General features: G+C 38.6%; 1 protein-coding gene across 2 annotated transcripts; it reads left to right on the top strand.

The window, feature by feature from the left end:
• The first annotated feature begins 1,130 nt into the window (after positions 1-1,130).
• ildr1a (immunoglobulin-like domain containing receptor 1a) lies at positions 1,131-17,835 on the top strand. Of its 2 annotated transcripts, none has more exons than XM_076302905.1 (8): positions 1,131-1,348; positions 2,054-2,224; positions 4,038-4,187; positions 5,431-5,550; positions 7,458-7,604; positions 8,457-8,585; positions 8,867-9,538; positions 16,862-17,835. In XM_076302905.1, the coding sequence occupies exons 1-8, from the start codon at positions 1,234-1,236 to the stop codon at positions 16,900-16,902; spliced, it is 1,545 nt and encodes a 514-aa protein (XP_076159020.1). In that variant the 5' UTR covers positions 1,131-1,233; the 3' UTR covers positions 16,903-17,835. The 2 variants fall into 2 exon arrangements, with proteins under 2 accessions (XP_076159020.1, XP_076159021.1); XM_076302906.1 differs by having other exon boundaries at positions 1,132-1,348; positions 8,867-9,531.
• The last annotated feature ends 1,665 nt before the right edge of the window (positions 17,836-19,500 follow it).

Genomic DNA, 19,500 nt, shown 5'->3' with positions numbered 1-19,500 from the left:
GATAGACTTCTCTGCTTAGTCTGTCTGCCTCTCCACCCTCTCCATGTCCATGTTTTTTGAGTACTGACTGCCCACTAGGCTACTGCTTACTACTGTTTTACTACTGTTTTACTATTGTACACAGCCTAATGTTTTCACTACTGTTTTACTGCTACACTGTTACCTCAACCTGTTCTTGCACTGAAATTGTTTTTTATTTTACCTTGTCTACATTACACTTTACTCTCCTATTTGTCTATATTATTTATGCTGGTCTCTAGACCTTACTGTTGCACTGTTGGACTAATGTTGGACTACTTTTTGCACCTTCACCATGACACCCACTCTCTTGAGCACCTTGCCAGGCACACACAACTAAGGACTATGGTTGGACTACTGTTTGCACCTTCACCATGACACTCACTCCCTTTAGCACCTCACCAGTCCTGGCCCTGTCACTACAAGCGTCTTATGCTTGATCACCCTCAAGCACATTGGACTTTCTTAATTTAACTTATATAGTGTATTTAGTATTTAGTTTTGTTAGTTTCTTATCTTATCTTCTACTGTCTTTATTGTACAGTGGAGTTTAGTTATATGTTTATACTTATACCAATGTTTACCATTCTGTTGTAAGTGCATGTTGTGTGTTATGTCTGTATGCTACTGAGACCCTTGAATTTCCCCTTGTGGATCAATAAAGTATCTATCTATCTATCTATCTATCTAACTAACTACTCCGCTCGCGGTGACCCTCCCAGGCCTCGCCCCCCGCTATTATTGGTTCACCTTACACTTAATTAATTAATTAATTATCTTAGAGTTATGGTGTGTATGTTGTTGTATGGTTTTTGGCCTATATGGAAATTCATTATTTTCATTGTTGATTTGATATTGTTATTGATAATGTTGAACATTATTATTATAGGCTATGCTTAATGTAGCCCATTTGAAACTATTATTTTAACTAATAGGCCTAGTGTATAGCCTAGGCCTATACGTCGTTTTGACAAAAGCGTCTGCCAAATAGGCCTACCATAACCATAACCAACACTCAGGCCTTCTTGCAGTGGACAAGCTGCGCTGAAACTGCAAATCAAGGTGACGTCAGTCAGCTTACCTGTTTCGGGGTGTGGTCGAAGATGCGACCAAAACCCCACAGGATAACTAGTTAGAATTTGAACGAGTCGCGGCGGAGGGAAGTCAAAGAGGCGTCATTACTCTCTCTCTATCTATTTTTTACCATTTCAATTCATGACTATTGGATGTTTTTCCTTCATAAGGCAATACACAGTTTTACATTTGTCGGAGACGATGGCTCGTCGAATAGGCCTACTGACACTGCTGCTTGTGGGCTTCATGCAGACAGGTAGGCTAATTGTCCCGCTGTTGTTGAGGTTTGAGATGAACTTGTCTGAGCAAAATATTGGTCAAAGTAGCCTAGGCCTACTCTAATTTAACAGAGACTGAACCAAAATAATTATTGTAAACAACGGTAACGTTATGTCGTGTTCAGGAATTACAGATAACGTTAGAGATGTCATGTTCCCATGCTTTTAGCCCCAGTATCGGTCCCAAGACTAATTTGTTTTGGCTGACGGTAACATTGTTTTTGAAGTGGCGCATGGTTTGTTTTTGGGTCAGTGCCTTTGTCTTTAGCGGACAAAATGGTTTGTATAACTTATATTCGTTTTAAGTTGTTGTTTTGGGTGTTTAAAATGGCATGTTTGTGGGTCTGTTCTCGAAATCTAACTAACATTTGGATGAGAAAGTTAAATTATAGGCTGTTTAGCCAATTAATGAGAACTAGGCCTAGGCTACTAGTGACTAGTGAAAAGTCACATAAAACTTTAAATCTGCAATTAGAAATGGGCTATGTGATGGAATAAGTAAGTGCTTGCAGTGAGTGTGTCCTTTGTAGGTGAGACATAATGGTGTTGAGTTGGCCAAGTGAAACTGAGAAATGAAAGAATTTCCTGCTGCCTTTGTCTGACTTTCCCGTTCTTCTGGTTTAGCCACTGTTTTCCCCTCACCCCTCCTCTCATGTCTCACTCTGTCTGTTTGGTTTACACAGAAGTGTCAGCCATCCAGGTGATTGTACCACAGACAGACAGAAGCACAGCTCTCTTTGCCTCGATCATCTTGCGTTGTGACTACACCACATCAGCCAGTCAACAGGATGTGTTGGTAACATGGCGGTTCAAGTCTTTCTGCCAGGACCCCGTGCTGGAATACTATTCTACAGGTGAAGCTTCATTGTACCTCTTACTGTCCAAAATCAGGCTTTAGGCATGGTGTGGGCCATGCAGGTTCCCTTTGTAGCTACATTGTACTTGTTTTATATATTACATGGAACTTAGAAACAACACATTTAGTCCACTTCTGTTCTAAATATATGTTTAGAAGCAGGCTATATATATATATATATATATATATATATATATATATATATATATATATATATATATATATATATATATATATAGAGAGAGAGAGAGAGCCTGCTTCTAATCATATATTTTCCTCAATATAGAGAGCAAATCTTGAATACAGTTTAATTCAGACTTTACATGCATTAAAGAGCCCATGTATTACTCAGATTTTGACAGTTTTAAGTTTGAAATATGGGCCTTTAAAGCAATGATCATAGTTGAAACAGAAAGCCGCAGTGGATACGTGTAACATACTGTTCAGACAGAGTCCTATCCGGTTGCAAAGTCACAATTACCCTAATATTCACAGTCTGGGTTTCATGTAGAACCTATAGTTGTAACAACTGCACTTAACAATGCTTAAAGGTGTAAAACAAAGAAATGTATTATTCAGTGTTTCCTTCTGGACTATGGGGGAGTTCTCACTTGAGCCCTGTTGGGTTGGGGGCAAGAACATTTTGTGTATTTTGAAGTTGAAGATTTTGAAGATACATCAGTCTAGTAGCCTGGCGAGCCAGACCCACATTATAATGTAGGGTCTGGGCACTCACCGTTCGCAGTGCTCAGTCCGAGGGTCGGGTTAATCAGTTGTCTTTCAAATTCCCTCTGCACGCAATAGGACGCAATAGGATATTTGTTTTCAAGTAGCAGGGAATTTAAGCCAAACCGTTGCAACTCTGCCATCAATCATTATGTTAAGCCCAACAAACGACTCTATACACGATTTCAATGCCAGATTTAGTTTCGATTTCTAGAGCTCACAAGTCAACGGAGAGTTGCTAGACTAGCCCTGGCAGCAAATGTAATTTGCTGCCGCTAGGGGCGCGTCTAGATTTCTAGGCTATCAGTCTAGTGCACTTTGGCTCAATTTTTTTACACACTTGGAAAACATGTTAATGCTTAGTTTGGTATAGTGTTGCGTGCACGTCCCAGCTATCTTTTGGCCAGGTGCAGGACAAAATATACGATGGTAAAGCAAAAGAGAATGTCCGCACATCGGAGTAGCACCCAAACTAAGAAAGGGCATCATTTCGATCCAACAGGGACTTCTTCAGGCTTCTTTGCCTCTGACCTTTCCTGTTGATATTATTTCTTTGTTTCATGCCTTTGTCATTTTAGAGTAGGGAAATACAAACTTTTACACCAAACTGTATTTGTCAAAATGCCAAAAGTCAGAAACTTTATAAGGAGGGAGAGAAACTACTAGCCTAATGGGGAAATTAATGGGGAGTCTAAGACTAAACATGGTTGATTTAGAATTGGAAGTTCTGTCCCGTTTCATAAAGAGCCAATCGCATTATTTGAAAAGGCATAACTGTATTTTGGCAAACCTGGAGATTCTGTCTATTCACGTAATTCATGTCTGTTTGACCATCTTATGTGGAGAAACAGCATTTCTCCACATTCATTTATGCTCTTTTTCACTTCAACCAACGCTGAAAGGATTAACCTGGATTCTCTGACCCTGCTTTGCTCTGGAGGTGGACTAAACAAGGGTCCAACCAGAGTTTGGAATGGCACAACCTGGTTGCTAACCATCATGCTTATTGCAGGTCTTAGATATTGCAGGTCAAATTAATCAGTGCTGAAAACCACACTTGACTTGAATCCCTCTTTTTGTTGTAGCATACCAGTCAGCGCTCCAGCTTGGTCAAGATCCATCTAACGACTGCCCAGATCGCCAGCGCACAGTCCGCACAGTCGCCCAGAAGAGGGGTAGCAATGAGGCCATACTGGGCCCAGAATACCGCGAGCGTAAGATCACCATCCAGAACAGTGAGTATTATACTGTATTGTTCTTATGCATGAGTTTCCCTTGTTATTAATGTCTCCCAACGTAGGCCTACTTTACAGAGCGACAGCCTAAACTGCAATGTGTACACGTAGGTGACTCGACCAAGGGGTTGTTGCATTGCCAGCTATGCACACGATGCTTTGCACAGTAGTTATCTAGCTACGATTTTGTCTCGTAGGAACACGGCCACGCAGTGTGTGTGTGCGTGTGCGTGATGAAAGTGGGAGTCTGCGCCATTTCTTTGAAAAGTCTCTTTTTTTCCCGTCTACATTGAAAACATGACCCCGAAAGTGTCCTCTCTGTAACCTATTCATAAATTGTATTTTCAAGAAAATAATTAATTCCCAAACTATGATGCCGACTGACTGTTGAATCGCCTTGTGTTACCCGTGTGTGGCAAAAGGTGTATCCTCCCTGTAAGAATAGCCTGCCATAAGAAACTTGTGACTCAGTTAAAGGTTGTATCAGCGATGGCGGGGTAACTTCACTTCTGTTGACGTTCAAACAAAACAGAGAGCTAGCTCGCTACTCCCTCCCCCTCCCTCCCGTGCAATTGAAACTCTCCTGAACACGCATCTCGTCGGTTATTGGTTGGAACACTTTATTTTGCCTTTTGAGTGGTTGGCAAAACTTGCTGTTAGCAATTGTTTTTGTGTGCAGATCTCAGAGCCTAGGCTGCCTACAGAGACACCTTGTTTTTTACTGCTTGCTTATGGGGCGGGCAGCTAGCGGATAGCGGATCATTAGGAAAGATTAGATGAATGTGATCATTTATGTTTGGGCTTTTTTTGGGCCTACAATCGCTGATACAACCTTTAAAATACCACGCCCCCCTTTTCATTGTTTATAAAAAAACCCATTGTATGTAATTCCTTACCATGCAGTACCTAATGGAATGTGTTTACCCGAGGGTTTGTCTTTTACTGCATTTCCTTACATTTGTTATGGTTATGGTGTTTTGCATAAGCTTTTGTCCAAAGCAACTTAGTCTATGAACATTACATTAGTTAAAAATAATTGTTTTTAAAAAAGTAGTCGAAAAAGCCTATATTAAGCATAATACTAATAATGTCAGTAACAATATCAGACATCAACAATGGGGGAAATTTTTATTTTATTAACAAAACCATAAACATACAAACCATAACTCTGTAAGATAATGAATTCATTAATTAAATGTAAGGTGAACAAATGAGTGTTTAAACGTCTCTTTAATTTCTGCAGAAGCTGATTTGGTCATTAACGAGGTAATGTGGTGGGACCATGGAGTCTACTTTTGCTCTGTCGATGCCGCAGGGGACACCAGTGGAGACTCGGACAAAGAGATCAAACTCATTGTTTACTGTGAGTAGCCATATTATAAACCACCCTAAAGAAAAAAAGAACTATTGGAATATTATAGTATTTTGGGACAAAAAAGTATAGCAATCTTATAAGAATACTATAGATGTTATAGGGATCTTAAAGTATGTTGGGACGTACTATAAAACTGTACTATAGGAACACTAATATTGTGGAAGTATTACAGCGGGGAAAATAAGTATTGAACACGTCAACATTTTTTTATATACTTCCAGTGAGGCTATTCGCATGACATTTTCACCGGACATTAGTATTAACTTATGTAATCCACACATATATAAAAATCCAAACATTAATGTCTAAAAGTAGAGTTATGAGTAAAAAAGTGGAATGGCACAGGGAAAAAGTATTGAACACGCTAAGAAAAAGCAGTACAAGGAATGGCAAGGAATGGCAAGGAACAAACTGGAATCTATAAGTAGTTAGAGAAATTATCCCTCCTATCTGTGCAAATTAATATAAGATGGGTTAGTACATACTGGTAGGCTATAAAAAGGTTTTTTGTTATCAAGGTGTCACACAAGAAACATTTCATGATGGGTAAAAGCAAAGAGCTCTCCCAAGACCTTTGCAACCTTATTGTTGCAAAACATATCAATGGGACTGGTTACAGATGCACTTCAAAACTTCAGAATTATCCAGCAAGCAGTATTGTAGCCATGATCTGCAAGTGGAAGGAACATCACTGGCCATGCACAGGATCTCCTTGCAAGATTTCTGACCAGGAAGTCAGAAGAGTAGCCCAAGAGCCAAGGACCACTCGGAGAAAGCTCCAATTGTTACAGAGAAAATCATAGGTAATGCACTCCACCGCCATGGCCTCTATGCATGCTCATCCTGCATGACTCTATTGCTGAAGAAAAAACATGTCAAAGCTTGTTGAAAGTTTGCTACACAACATTTGGACAATCCTATGAAATACTGAGAGAATGTATTCTGGTCAGGCAAGAGCAAAATTTAACTTTTCGGATGTCATACTACACACCATATTTGGAGGAGAAATGGCACTGTGTATCACCCTAAAAATACCCTACCAATAGTGAGGTTTGGAGGTCGTGGCATCATGGTGTGGGCTGTTTTTCATCTCATGATACTAGCAGACTTCATACAGTTGAAAGAATAATGAATGGAGTCATTTTGTTCTGGGAGAATCTTTCCATCCACCAGGATGATGAGGATGAGACATGGCTAGACCTTCCAGCAGGACAATGATCCAAACCATTCAGCAAAGGAAGATCTCAATTGGTTTCAGAGAAATTAAATCAAGGCCCTGACTTCAATCCAATTGAACAGTTTTGGAAGTTAACTAAAGATCAGGATTTACAAGATGGACCCCTGGAATCTTCAATATTAAAGGACTATCTGTTTAAAAGAATGGGCCAAACTCACACCAGAATACTGTGACTGACAAGAAATGCCTTGAAGCCGTCATTACAAATAAAGGCTTTTCCACAAAGTATTTAAGAAATGTCAGCAGGTGTGTTCAATACTTTTTTCCTGTGTCATTCCACTTTATTACACATAACTCTACCTATGGACTTTAATGTTTTGATTTTTTATATGGGTGGATTAACTGAGTTAATACTCAGGTCTGGTGAACGTTTCATGCAAATAGCCTCATTGGAAGTATACTTACTGAAAAAATGTTTGACGTTCAATACTTATTTTCCCCGCTGTATACACTTCTGTAGAAAGATACAGTGTCAAATGTTCAGTCATGCCAATAAAGCTTTTTGAATTTGAAAAAAAGAGAGAGAGAGAGAGAGAGAGGATGGGATTGGGAAATGACCACAGGTCGCATTCGAACCCGGATCCCCGTGGGTAATGGACACTGCAGCTGCTTGTACCACATCGCCCCCTGTATGGTTGAATGTTCCTTGTTGTTCCAGACTGGTTGACTGTGCTCTTCATCATCCTTGGTGCCTTTCTCCTCATCATCCTCCTGTGCATCTGCTGTTGCCAGTGCTGCCCTCAGCGGTGCTGCTGTTACGTACGCTGCCCTTGCTGTCCTCAGCAGTGCTGCTGTCCGGAAAAAGGTACAAACCCGATCACTCAATTCAAAAAGCGCTTTTGCACACTTCTTTTTTGGGACAGGTGCGTCGGAAAACGGTAAGGGTCACCAGTGATACTTGTTGAAGAAGTCCCGCACACTGTCCATTACACATGCAAATAACTTTATTTCACAACGTTTCGGTCAAAGTGTGACTGAAACGTTGTTCAAGTATCAAAAACCCCATCACTAAAAAAGCGCTATATATAACGCACAAGACCACCTGAAAATTTAAAGCTGTGGGTTTGAACGGAGTTCTTCAGTTTGTTATCTATCTGGCACTCGAGTAAATCACCTGCTTACCCACATATGTCATTTAACTCATTTGGAGTAGGCTACGTTAAAAAGGGGGTGTCTGCAAACCTACTTATGTGTACATATAGCATAAACACCTATCTATTAATAACTAATAATATATGAGTACAGTACTTTATGTGCCACACTAGCAACACATGTGATGAAAGATGACAATGGCATATGAATGGCTCTAGTTACTAATCAAAATTTAAATAAACTTCAACTATAGTTTTTGAATTGACAGAAATAGATTTGCATAAATTGGCCACATCTGATTAGTTAACATGCAGAGCGCGATACCACTGATTAATGAGCACGACTGTCTGTCATACGAGGCCGGTGTGAATTTAAAAAAAAACATTATGGACCATTGAATCCGAGTTGCTTGCGGCACAATTAATTTCAGCTTTTCTGATTTGCTAATTGCATTAGTGCACATTTTTGATCTTTCAGCCCCTACATCTGTGTCACTGTCAATTTTGTCCGAATGACGAAACTCATTATTTTACATAACTGTCTATCTCTCACGCTTGCTCTGCAGCGGTTATGCAGCATCGGATGATGAAGGAGGCACAGAAGGCCATGTCTCCCTGGATGAATGGTGGTCAGCCTGTCTACGCACCCATGAGCTCCCATAGCTCCTATCAGATGAACCCAATGCTTTATGCAGGTTAGAGCTTTATCCTGTAATGTTAAGCGATAGTGCAACCATGGGCAGTCATACCTCCCAGTTTGTGTACAGGTAAATCAGCTGTCTCAAGCAAGCAAGCAAACAAACACAGGTGAAAACAGTCTAGTTGGCAGAGGATCTGAATCTAAAGTGCTTGGCAGAGGTGAATGGAGATGCACTATACTTGTTGTTGTTGTTGTTGTTGTTTAGACAGTGACAAATGTGATTGTTTCTATTAAATCTTATAAATCCTGGTGTGACTGCTCTATTTCGTTGGCTAGGCCCTAACTCTGGAAAGATGTCGATGACCCCCATGCCTCTCCCGGCTCCCCAGCCTCACCACCCGCCCAGCATGCATGGAAACGGCAGCCTGGCTGCAGAGAGTGGCCGCGGCACCAATCACATGCTGGATTACCTGGAGAGCCAGGTGCACGGCATGGATGTGGCCAGTCCCCTGCTACAGCCCCAGCCCTCTGTTGCCCCCCACCACCAAATGCCCCCACCACCCCAGCACATGCCTAAACATGTGCCTTTCTCCGCTGGGCCTCCCAGCATGCTCTCTGCTCTGAATGATGGTCCGATGACCCGCAGACCGCCACCTAGTGGCAACCGCTGGGACTACGACGATCGTTCGCGCCCCCCCATGAGCCGCAGTTACAGCCACGAGGACATGCTGAGCGATCATGGCAGGAGAAGCAACCCCAACGAGAGGGCCGAATATCGCCCGAGGTCCCGTTCCCGTGACAATCTATTCGACATGCCCCAGAGGCAGGAAAGGCGGTATTCGCCGCCTGCTGGGCGACGTGGGTCGTGGAGTTCCGCCAACGACGAGGACGGCAGGAGGGGAGGCGCGAGAGGAGGTCGAGGGGGGCGCTCGGACAAGCCCCCGAGTTACAACGAGTACGAGCCGGGTCAGAAACCACCCAGACGCCCAGACCAGTACTCGGTAAGGGGTAAGAAACGTGGAAATAAAACGCACAAAAACATGCAGTGGTAAGAAAAATGATGTGAACAGACCTCTGAAGTTCAACTACAAAAGGACCCAAAGCTATCATCTTTGCCCATATAAGGAGATCCGGACGGTAACTGGATCTCCTTATACGGGCAAAGATGGCGGCTTTTGTGTCCATGTCGTGGATAAACTTCAGAGGTCTATCAACTGGTTTCCTGCATGTGGTTGGTCATGAAATGTTATATGATCATTGTCTAAGTCACTTGACAAACAGGATGTACTTTTCATTATTGTCTTGTTTTGGACACACAACACTAAAGCATTCACAGTACTGATGGGGGAATTTCAGTGAACCCTTGGAATTATTAACTGATTTTAACCTTGGCAGCAATAACCCCAATGTAACATTGTTAGTTAGCCTATAGCTCCCTTTTAGCTTTCAGAGGTTAAAATCAGACAACTGGTATAAAACCCACTTCCAGTAAATTATGCTAAGCTAGGCTAACAGTGTCAGAGTGGGTTATTGCACGCAGAGAAGAGATGGCAAGGTGTGCTTTTATCTAACTCTGGGTTAGATGGCAAATAAGATAATGTCCCAAAGAGTTTTTTTCAAGTGTTTTTTGTGAGGTAGAGGAAGTACCTCCAACCAACATGCTCAAACTTGTTTTACTGATGTAACACCAGATATTCTGACCTAAATTAGCTTTTGTTGAAGCCATTCAGCTTGATGTTCACTTTCTTTTTCCAATTGACATTGTGAATGTTTGAATTATGTATTCAAAATGGAGAAAGATCTAATATAACTAGAAAATGTAATTTCGAGGAAATTACCAGTGCATGAAAATATAAATATACTGTATATTAACATAAAATGCAAAACAAACTTTTATTTGGAAACAGTTGGCAGGAGTCATAGTTGATAACAACTGACAGTTGAAATGTCTGAACAGTTAAATAGTTGAGTAGTTTAAATAGTTAAATTATTTAATAGTGAATTACTGTAGTGAGGACATTTATTTTGAAACAGTTGTGGGCAGAGGAAATAGTTGAACAGAATCTGTAGTCTTAAGAGAGCCAGATTGTATGCTTGAAGCCTGAGACAGAGTATATAGTTTAAAAGTTGAATGTAGATAGTGTAATGGATGTTGATGGGCAGATTGTTTAATGGATGTTGGTGGATAGTTTAATGGGTGGATGAGTGAATGGTTTGAAGAGGATGAATGGATAGAAAGTTGGATAGAATGTGCCTTATATCCTTGTAGAATGGAGAGACACAGAGAGAGTTGGCCCAGTTGAGCAAAAAGCAGTTGATACAGGTGCAATCAGTTTAACTGGCCCTTTGATGGGTCCTAGTTGAGCAGCTGGAAGTTGATACAGGTGCAAATCAAGTTAATTAGCCCATTGTGATGTCATCAGCCCAATGTTAAGTCTATGGGGAAAAATAAGCTTGTTTTTTATTAATATCTCAAAAAGTATAAAGTTTACAAAAGTGAAAAATACATTCCCCAAGTGTCCTTTTCAAGACCTACGTTACAAAGTTTGAACGAAGTTTCTACGTTAAACGGTTAAAGCTGAATTAGACGCAGAAATTTGGTGGGAAGAATAACTAGAAAATTTAATTTCGAGGAAATTACCAGTGCATGAAAAAATAAACATACTGTATATTAACATAAAATGCCAAACAAACTTTTATTTGGAAACAGTTGGCAGGAGTCATCGTTGATAACAACTGACAGTTGAAATGGCTGAACAGTTAAATAGTTGAGTAGTTTAAATAGTTAAATTATTTAATTGTGAATTGTTGTATTGAGGACCTTTATTTTGAAACAGTTGTGGGCAGAGGAAATAGTAGTCTTAAGACAGTCAGATTGTATGCTTAAAGCCTGAGACAGAGTATATAGTTTAAAAGTTGAATGTAGATAGTGTAATGGATGTTGATAGACAGAAAGTTGAATGGATGTTGATAGGCAGATTGTTTAATGGATGTTGATAGATAGTTTAATGGGTGGATGAGTGAATGGTTTGAAGAGGATGAATGGATATAAAGTTGGATGGAATGTGCCTTATATCCTTGTAGAATGGAGAGACACAGAGAGAGTTGGCCTAGTTAAGCAGAAAGCAGTTGATACAGGTGCAACCAGTTTAACTGGCCCTTTGATGGGTCCTAGTTGAGCAGCTGGAAGTTGATACAGGTGCAAATCAAGTTAATTAGTCTATTGTGATGTCATAGTGCTAATGCAAAGTCTATGGGGAAAAAAACTTGTTTTTTGTTAATATCTCAAAAAGTATAAAGTTTACAAAAATGAAAAATACATTCCTCAAGTGTCCTTTTCAAGACCTACGTTACAAAGTATGAACGAAGTTTCTACGTTAAACGGTTGAAGCTGAATTAGATGCAGAAATTTGGTGGGAATAATAATAATAACTAGAAAAGCATTTCCTGAAGGAAATACAGTGCATGAAAATGCAAAAAATATGATGTAAAATATCATACAGAGTAAAAACAAACTATATTGGTTGCTAGGTATATGAGGTTTAATATAGTTGGAGGGACTGAACAGTTAAATAGGTGGATAGTTTATATGGTTAAATGATTTGCTTGGTAGATAAGGTTTAATATAGTTGGAATGATTGAACGGTTAAATAGGTGGATAATACTTAACCTAGTTAACTTAGCTAATGTTTTCATTTTTAGTATGTTAACCATGTGACTTAGCTAACCTAGCTAATCATTTTTAGCAGTTTTGCTAACTATGCTAACTAGCATGGTAACATGCTAGCATGCTAACTATGTTAACCATGTGACTTAGCTAACTTAGCTAATCATTTTTAGCAGTTTTGCTAAAAATGCTAACTAGCATGCTAACATGTTAGCATGCTAACTATGCTAACCATGTGACTTAGCTAACTTAGCTAATCGTTTTTAACAGTTTTGCTAAAAATGCTAACTAGCATGCTAACATGCTAACTATGCTAACAATGTTACTTAGCTAACTTAGCTAACTAACTACAGTGGGTAGGAGTCATAGTTGATGACAAGTAACAGTTACAATGGCTGAACAGTTGAAAAGTTCAGTAGTTTAAAGGGTTAAATTGTTTAACAGTGAAATATTGTAGTGAGGACTTTTATTTTAAAACAGGTTTTGGCAGAGGAAGCAGTTGAACAGGATGTGTAGTCTTAATAGGGCCAGTTTGTATGCTTAAAGCCTGAGACTGGCAGTTGATGCAGCTGGCCCGAACACCTGCTATAGGATTCTAATTGCTTAACGGCAGTCTTAATAGAGCCATATTGTATGCTTAAAGCATGAGACAGAGTATATAGTTTAAAAGTTAAATGTAGATAGTGTAATGGATGTTGATAGACAGAAAGTTGAATGGATGTTGATAGGCAGATTGTTTAATGGATGTTGATGGATAGTTTAATGGGTGGATGAGTGAATGGTTTGAAGAGGATGAATGGATGAAAGTTGGAGGAAATGTGTCTTATATCCTTGTAGAATGGAGAGACAGAGAGAGTTGGTCTAGTTCAGTAGAAAGCAGTTGATACAGGTGCAATCAGTTGAACTGATTCTTTGATGGGGCCTAGATGAGCAGCTGGAAGATGATACCAGGTGCAAATCAAGTTAATTAGTCCATTGTGATGTCATCAGCCCATGTTAAGTCTATGGGGAAATTTTGAGTAGTTTTTAATTAATAGTTTAAAAAGTATAAAAGTTACAAAGATGAAAAATACATAGCCCACATGTCCTAAGTAAGACCTACGCAACGCAGTTTGAATGAAGTTTCTACGTTAAACGGTTGAAGCTGCATTAACTGCGTTAGAAGAAGAAAAATAATAAGAATAAGAAGAAGAAGAAGAAGAAGAAGAAGCCTAGGAAGAACAGTACAGTGCATTTTCATGCACTGTAACTAGAAATGCAATTCCAAGGAATTACCAGTGCATGAAAATGCAAAAGTTCTGATGTAAAATATCATGTATAGTTAAAATAGATAATACAAAAGATGGTTACTACGGTGATGCTAGGATAGACATGGTGGTTGCATAGCTTAATAAAAGTTGATAGTTTAAAAGTAGACCGTTGAATGTAGATAGTTTAAAAGTTGTTGATAGACAGCTAGTTTAATAGATAGATGGTTTAATGGTAGTTTAAAAGTAGACTGTTTAAAAGTTGAATGTATAGTTTAAAAGTTGTTGATAGAAAGCTAGTTTAATAGATAGATAGTTTAATGATGGTTTACAAGTAGACCGTTTAAAAGTTGAATGTAGATAGTTTAAAAGTTGTTGATAGACAGCTAGTTTAATAGATAGATAGTTTAAGAGTAGACTGTTTAAAAATTGAATGTAAATAGGTTAAAAGTTGTTGATAGACAGCTAGTTTAATAGATAGATAGTTGAATGATAGTTTAAGTGTAGACTGTTTAAAAGTTGAATGTAAATAGTTTAAAAGTTGTTGACCGACTTGAAAGTTTAATGAATGTTGATATTCAAATAGATTAATGGCTGTGTATAGGTAGATATTAGACGATAACTAAAAGTTGGAATGGCTCTAATGTTTGCTAGCAGTTATGCTAACAATTCTAACTATGGTAACAATGTTAACCATGTTACTTAGCTAACTTAACTAATGTTTTCTAGCAGTTTTGCTAAAATCATAACATGCTAACAATGTTAACCATGCTACTTAATTAACTTAGCTAATGTTTTCTAGTAGTTTTGCTAAAAATGTTAACTATGCTAACATACTAACTATGCTAGCCATGTTACTTAGCTAACTTAGCTACTGTTTTCTAGCAGTTTTACTAAAAATGCTAACAATGTTAACATGTTAACTATGTTAACCATGCTACTTAGCTAACTTAGCTAATGTTTTCTAGCAGTTTTGTTAAAAATTTTAACTATGCTAGCAATGCTAACATGCTAACCATGCTACAGTGGGTAGGAGTCATAGTTGATGACAAGTGTTGACATAGTTGATGACAAGTTAAAAGTTGTTGATAGACAGTTAGTTTAATAGATAGATAGTTTAATGATAGTTTTTAAAAGTACTGGTAGACTGTTTAAAAGTTGAATGTATATAGTTTAAAAGTTGTTGATAGACAGCTAGTTTAATAGATAGATAGTTTAATGATTGTTTAAAAGTAGACCGTTTAAAAGTTGAATGGAAAAAGTTCAGTAGTTTAATGGGTTAAATTGTTTAACAGTGAATTATTGCAGTGGGGACTTTTATTTTTAAACAGTTTTGGGCAGAGGAAACAGTTGAATAGGATGTGTAGTCTTAATTGACCCAGATTGTATGCTTAAAGCCTGAGGCTGCAGGTGGCCTGAACACCTGGCATAGGATTCTAATTGCTTAATGGCCGTATTATGATGTCACAATCGGTAATGTTAAGTCTATGGGGATTTTTAAAAAGTTTTTCTTTAATAGTTTAAAAAGTATAAAAGTTTCAAAGTTGAAAAGACATAGCAACCTGGTCTGTTTGAAGACCTACGTTACAAAGTTTGAACGAAGTTTCTAAGTTAAACTGTAAAAGAGAAATTGCGTACGGAAAAAGTGGTAAGCGGAATAATAATAACTAGAAATGCAATTCCAAGGAATTACCAGTGCATGAAAATGCTAAAGTTGTGATGTAAAATATCACACAGAGTAAAAACAAACTATATTGGTTGCTTGGTAGATGAGGTTTAATATAGTTGGAATGACTGAACAGTTAAATAGATAGGTAGATAGTGTAAGGTTAAATTATTTAGGTAGATAGTTGACGATAACTGACAGTTGGAATGGCTCTAATGTTTTCTAGTAGTTATGCTAACTATGTTAACAAAGATAATAATGCTAACCAAGTTACTTAACTTAGTTAATTTAGCTAATGTTTTCCAGCAGTTCTTTTTTTAAATGTGTAAATAATGCTAATGCTGTTAACTATGTTAACTATGTAACTTAGCTAATAATTTATAACCGTTATGCTAAAATACTAAGAATGCTAACATGCTAACCATGTGACTTAGCTATTCATTTTTAGCAGTTATACTAACAATGCTAACTATGTTAACCACGTGACTTAGCTATTCATTTTTAGCAGTTATACTAACAATGCTAACTATGCTAACCATATCACTTAGCTAATGTTTTCTAATAGTTTAGTCAAAACTATAATGATAACAATGTTAACTAGCATGTTAACAATGTTAACTATGCTAACCATGTGACTTAGCTAACCTAGCTAATAATTTTAGCAGTTATGCTAACTATGTTAACTAGCATGTTAACTATGCTAACCATGTGACTAAGCTAACCTAGCTAATCATTTTTAGCAGTTATGCTAGCTATGCTAACTAGCATGTTAACAATGCTAACATGCTAACTATGCTAACCATGTTACTTAGCTAACTTAGCTAATCATTTTTAGCAGTTTTGTTAAAAATGCTAACTAGCATGCTAACTATGTTAACCATGCTAACTAGCTACAGTGGGTAGGAGTCATAGTTGATGACAAGTAACAGTTACAATGGCTGAACAGTTGAAAAGTTCAGTAGTTTAAAGGGTTAAATTGTTTAACAGTGAAATATTGTAGTGAGGACTTTTATTTTGAAACAGTTTTTGGCAGAGGAAGCAGTTGAACAGGATGTGTAGTCTTAATAAGGCCAGTTTGTATGCTTAAAGCCTGAGACTGGCAGTTGATCCAGGTGGCCTGAACACCTGCCATAGGATTCTAATTGCTTAACGGCCGTATTATGATGTTACAATCAGCAATGTTAAGTCTATGGGGATTTTTAAAAAGTTTTTCTTTAATAGTTTAATTTTCATGTTCATGCACTGTAATAATAATAATAATAAGAAGAAGTTGCCTAGGAAGAACAGTACAGTGCATTTTCATGCACTGTATTAATAATAATAATAAGACTTCGGATAACAGAACAGTGCATTTTCATGCACTGTAATAATGTGTGCGCCATCAGTGACAACACAACACCCTCCATAGCCTTGTCTGTATAAGCAATGCACAAAAGGAAATTTGTTTTGTTTGAGCTTATCTTTAATGCCTTTCTTTTTTTGACAAGGAAGATCATAGATTCAAAACAAAGTAGCTACACACAAACATAGGAGTCATAAACAGACCGACATATGAATTAAAATAGCATCTGATCCAGTGGACTGAGACAGGAAATGCAACGTGGAACCATTTTTTAAACATTATCATTTTAATGTAATTTTAAGTTAATGGGGTCAGGTGGGGCTTGAAAATTCCCCACCTCCAAAGTGGGGAATGACAAAAAAATGTGTGAGAACCACTGGTCTAACAGACACTTTTCTTTGTTTTCCAGGACAAGAGTTCTCGCAGCGGTACCATAGTGATCTGATATGACCTATGATCTATGACCTCCTTCACTACGATGCTCATGGAGTGAAGTTACAGACTTTCTGCCACATGCAGATCCAGTCAAACACACTGTATCCTCACCTTGTATGAAGCTTAAGTAAACGTGCAGGGAATGTCAGCTACTGAGTACAAAATGGTCAGCTATTTGTATCTCCCTCTACCATATTGAGGCACTGTTTTTTAAACAACAGATTTTTTATTTTATTTGCCTAATCAGTTTGTTGTTACTGTGCACTTTGTCTTGTAACATGTTTTAGGACATGGCTGCACCTTGAGAATACCTGTAAATAACAGTTTATTTTTATTTTTATTTTATTTAACATTTTACTGGTAGTTCTGTGACCTCAGGTTACCCATCTGATGATGATGATGACAAAGTTGATGGTGGTGATGATGATGATGACAAAGTTGATGGTGGTGGTGATGATGATGACAAAGTTGATGGTGGTGATGATGATGATGATTGTTATTATTATTATTATTATGTTGATGATGATAACATGTTTTTTTTTTTTCAAATGTATGATGATGAAATTTCTCTCAAACTATGTTTGGTGATGGGTTAACTAATTTGAGTCTTATTATACTGCAACAGACATACTCTTAAATACAATCATGTTGAATAGGCGTGATCTCAAAACGCCTACATGAATGAGCTCACTGAATAAACTCATCCTGTGCTGACGAAAGAAACCAGACATAACGACTTTTAAACCCCATTTCCAAAACAGTTGGAGGTGGGTGTATTTACCCATGTAAATGTGCATGTGAATTGATCTATCAAACTCTTATTTTTGCACAAATGTAAAATAACTGCCCAGCTCGTCTTTTAATTCAATTTAGCATTGGTTACTAGGTTTACTTGTTTTTTTAATGTAAATATCGTTGTACATTACATAAAATGCTTAATATCCCTTATTTGTTTCGTTGTCATTGCTTTTCACCAAGGCACCAGTCTCCCCTTAGTTTTTATGTGTGACTTGAGCTAGATGTCTCAGGAGCTTCGACATGGTACAGATAAACCCACTAAATATCTAATGGTAATTATCGGCATTGGCCCTTTGAAAGAAATACATATTGGTTAACCCCAATTTGCTGTAATAGATCTATGTGTATGGACAATTCCACAATTTGTGTACAGAGGATTTTTTAAATCAGTTAACAGACAGAAGGTACAGATCACATCTTCCTCTGCGGCCACTACTGGGTTCACCTGGGCCAAGCTGCTGTCAGTGGTGCACGAGCTGGCCAGTTTGGAGCAGGACCAGGGGGCCCTGGGCTTTGTTGGAAGTTTGGAGCAGGACCAGGGGGCCCTGGGCTTTGTTGGGAGTTTGGAGCAGGACCAGGGGGCCCTGGGCTTTGTTGGGAGTTTGTCGCACCATCTCAACAAAGCCCTAAAAAACAAATGGGTTGGTTAACTTCTGTTCAGTCAAATTCCATGCATGTGTCGGTGAGACCTTTATATCACTGTTTTGAATGACACAATTTGTAATGTGCGAATGTAAAGCTATGTCCAATTTAAATGCCAAGCTGATCTATGCCAATAAACATATTTAAATAAATTTACTGAATCCAAAGTTACTGTTCTCTGCCATTTTCAGGAGTGGATGATCTAATGCAGTGGTTCTCAACCTTTTTTCAGTAATGTACCCCCTGTGAAATATTTTTTCAGCCAAGTACCCCCTAACCAGCGCACAAGAATTAACGCTACGCTTCAATCACGACTCCATCGTTTGAGTTTTGACAGTGATTGACAGGTGATGATGGCGGGTGGCATGTGACAGGTTGGGTCGAACCATCCTGGTATGGGGGGGACTCTGGGTTTTTGGTTTAGGATAATGAAATTGAATAGCCTACTGAAATATAAAATTCATTTTATGAACTTATATTTTCCTGAAATATTTATTAAATAATTGTTTTTAAAGTGTTTTTGCATGGATTCTACTTTTTAAATATATGTATATTTTAAAATCCCACGTACCCCCTGGAGTGCCTTCACGTACCCCCATTTGAGAACCACTGATCTAATGTGATTTTGTGAGGGATGTTCTTTGCTGATGCAGGGGTATGGCTGCTGCAGCGGTGCTTAAAGGAGAATTCTGGCAATATTTCACATAGATGTCTGTCTCTCCAGGCCACAGAGTACTGTTAATACCAGTGACTGTCAAGACCAGGGAGCTTATCCTAGATTTTAGGAGCAAGCTCCCCCTCTGCAACCTCTGTGGATTAAAGGCAAGGTAGTGGACCGTGTTGACAGCTTTAGGTTCATGGGCCTGCACATCTCTAACAACCTGAGCTGGTCAGCAAACATCACAGCCACCATCAAGAAGGCTCAGCAATGGCTTTACTTCATCTGGGCCCTGAAGAAAGCTGGCCTGAGTCATCAGCCTCTTGTACAGGCCCACAGAGGTCTGGTGGAGAGTGTCCTTTCCAGAGGTAACACTGTAGTATGGCAACACTACAGTGAAGGAAAAGGAAGGCCCTGCAGCGCACCATCAAGACTGCACAGAGGATCACTGACACACAACTCCCCTCCATAGATACCTTGTTCATACAGTGCTGTAGGGGCTAACTGGAAGCTCT

This window comes from Alosa pseudoharengus, unplaced genomic scaffold (genome assembly GCF_046254945.1).
Source record: "Alosa pseudoharengus isolate Yale_2024_CS ecotype anadromous, Long Island Sound unplaced genomic scaffold, YU_APseudo_1.1 YU_APseudo_1.1_scf_24, whole genome shotgun sequence".
NCBI classification, from domain to species: domain Eukaryota; kingdom Metazoa; phylum Chordata; class Actinopteri; order Clupeiformes; family Clupeidae; genus Alosa; species Alosa pseudoharengus.
This window is presented reverse-complemented; position numbering and strand designations above follow the sequence as displayed.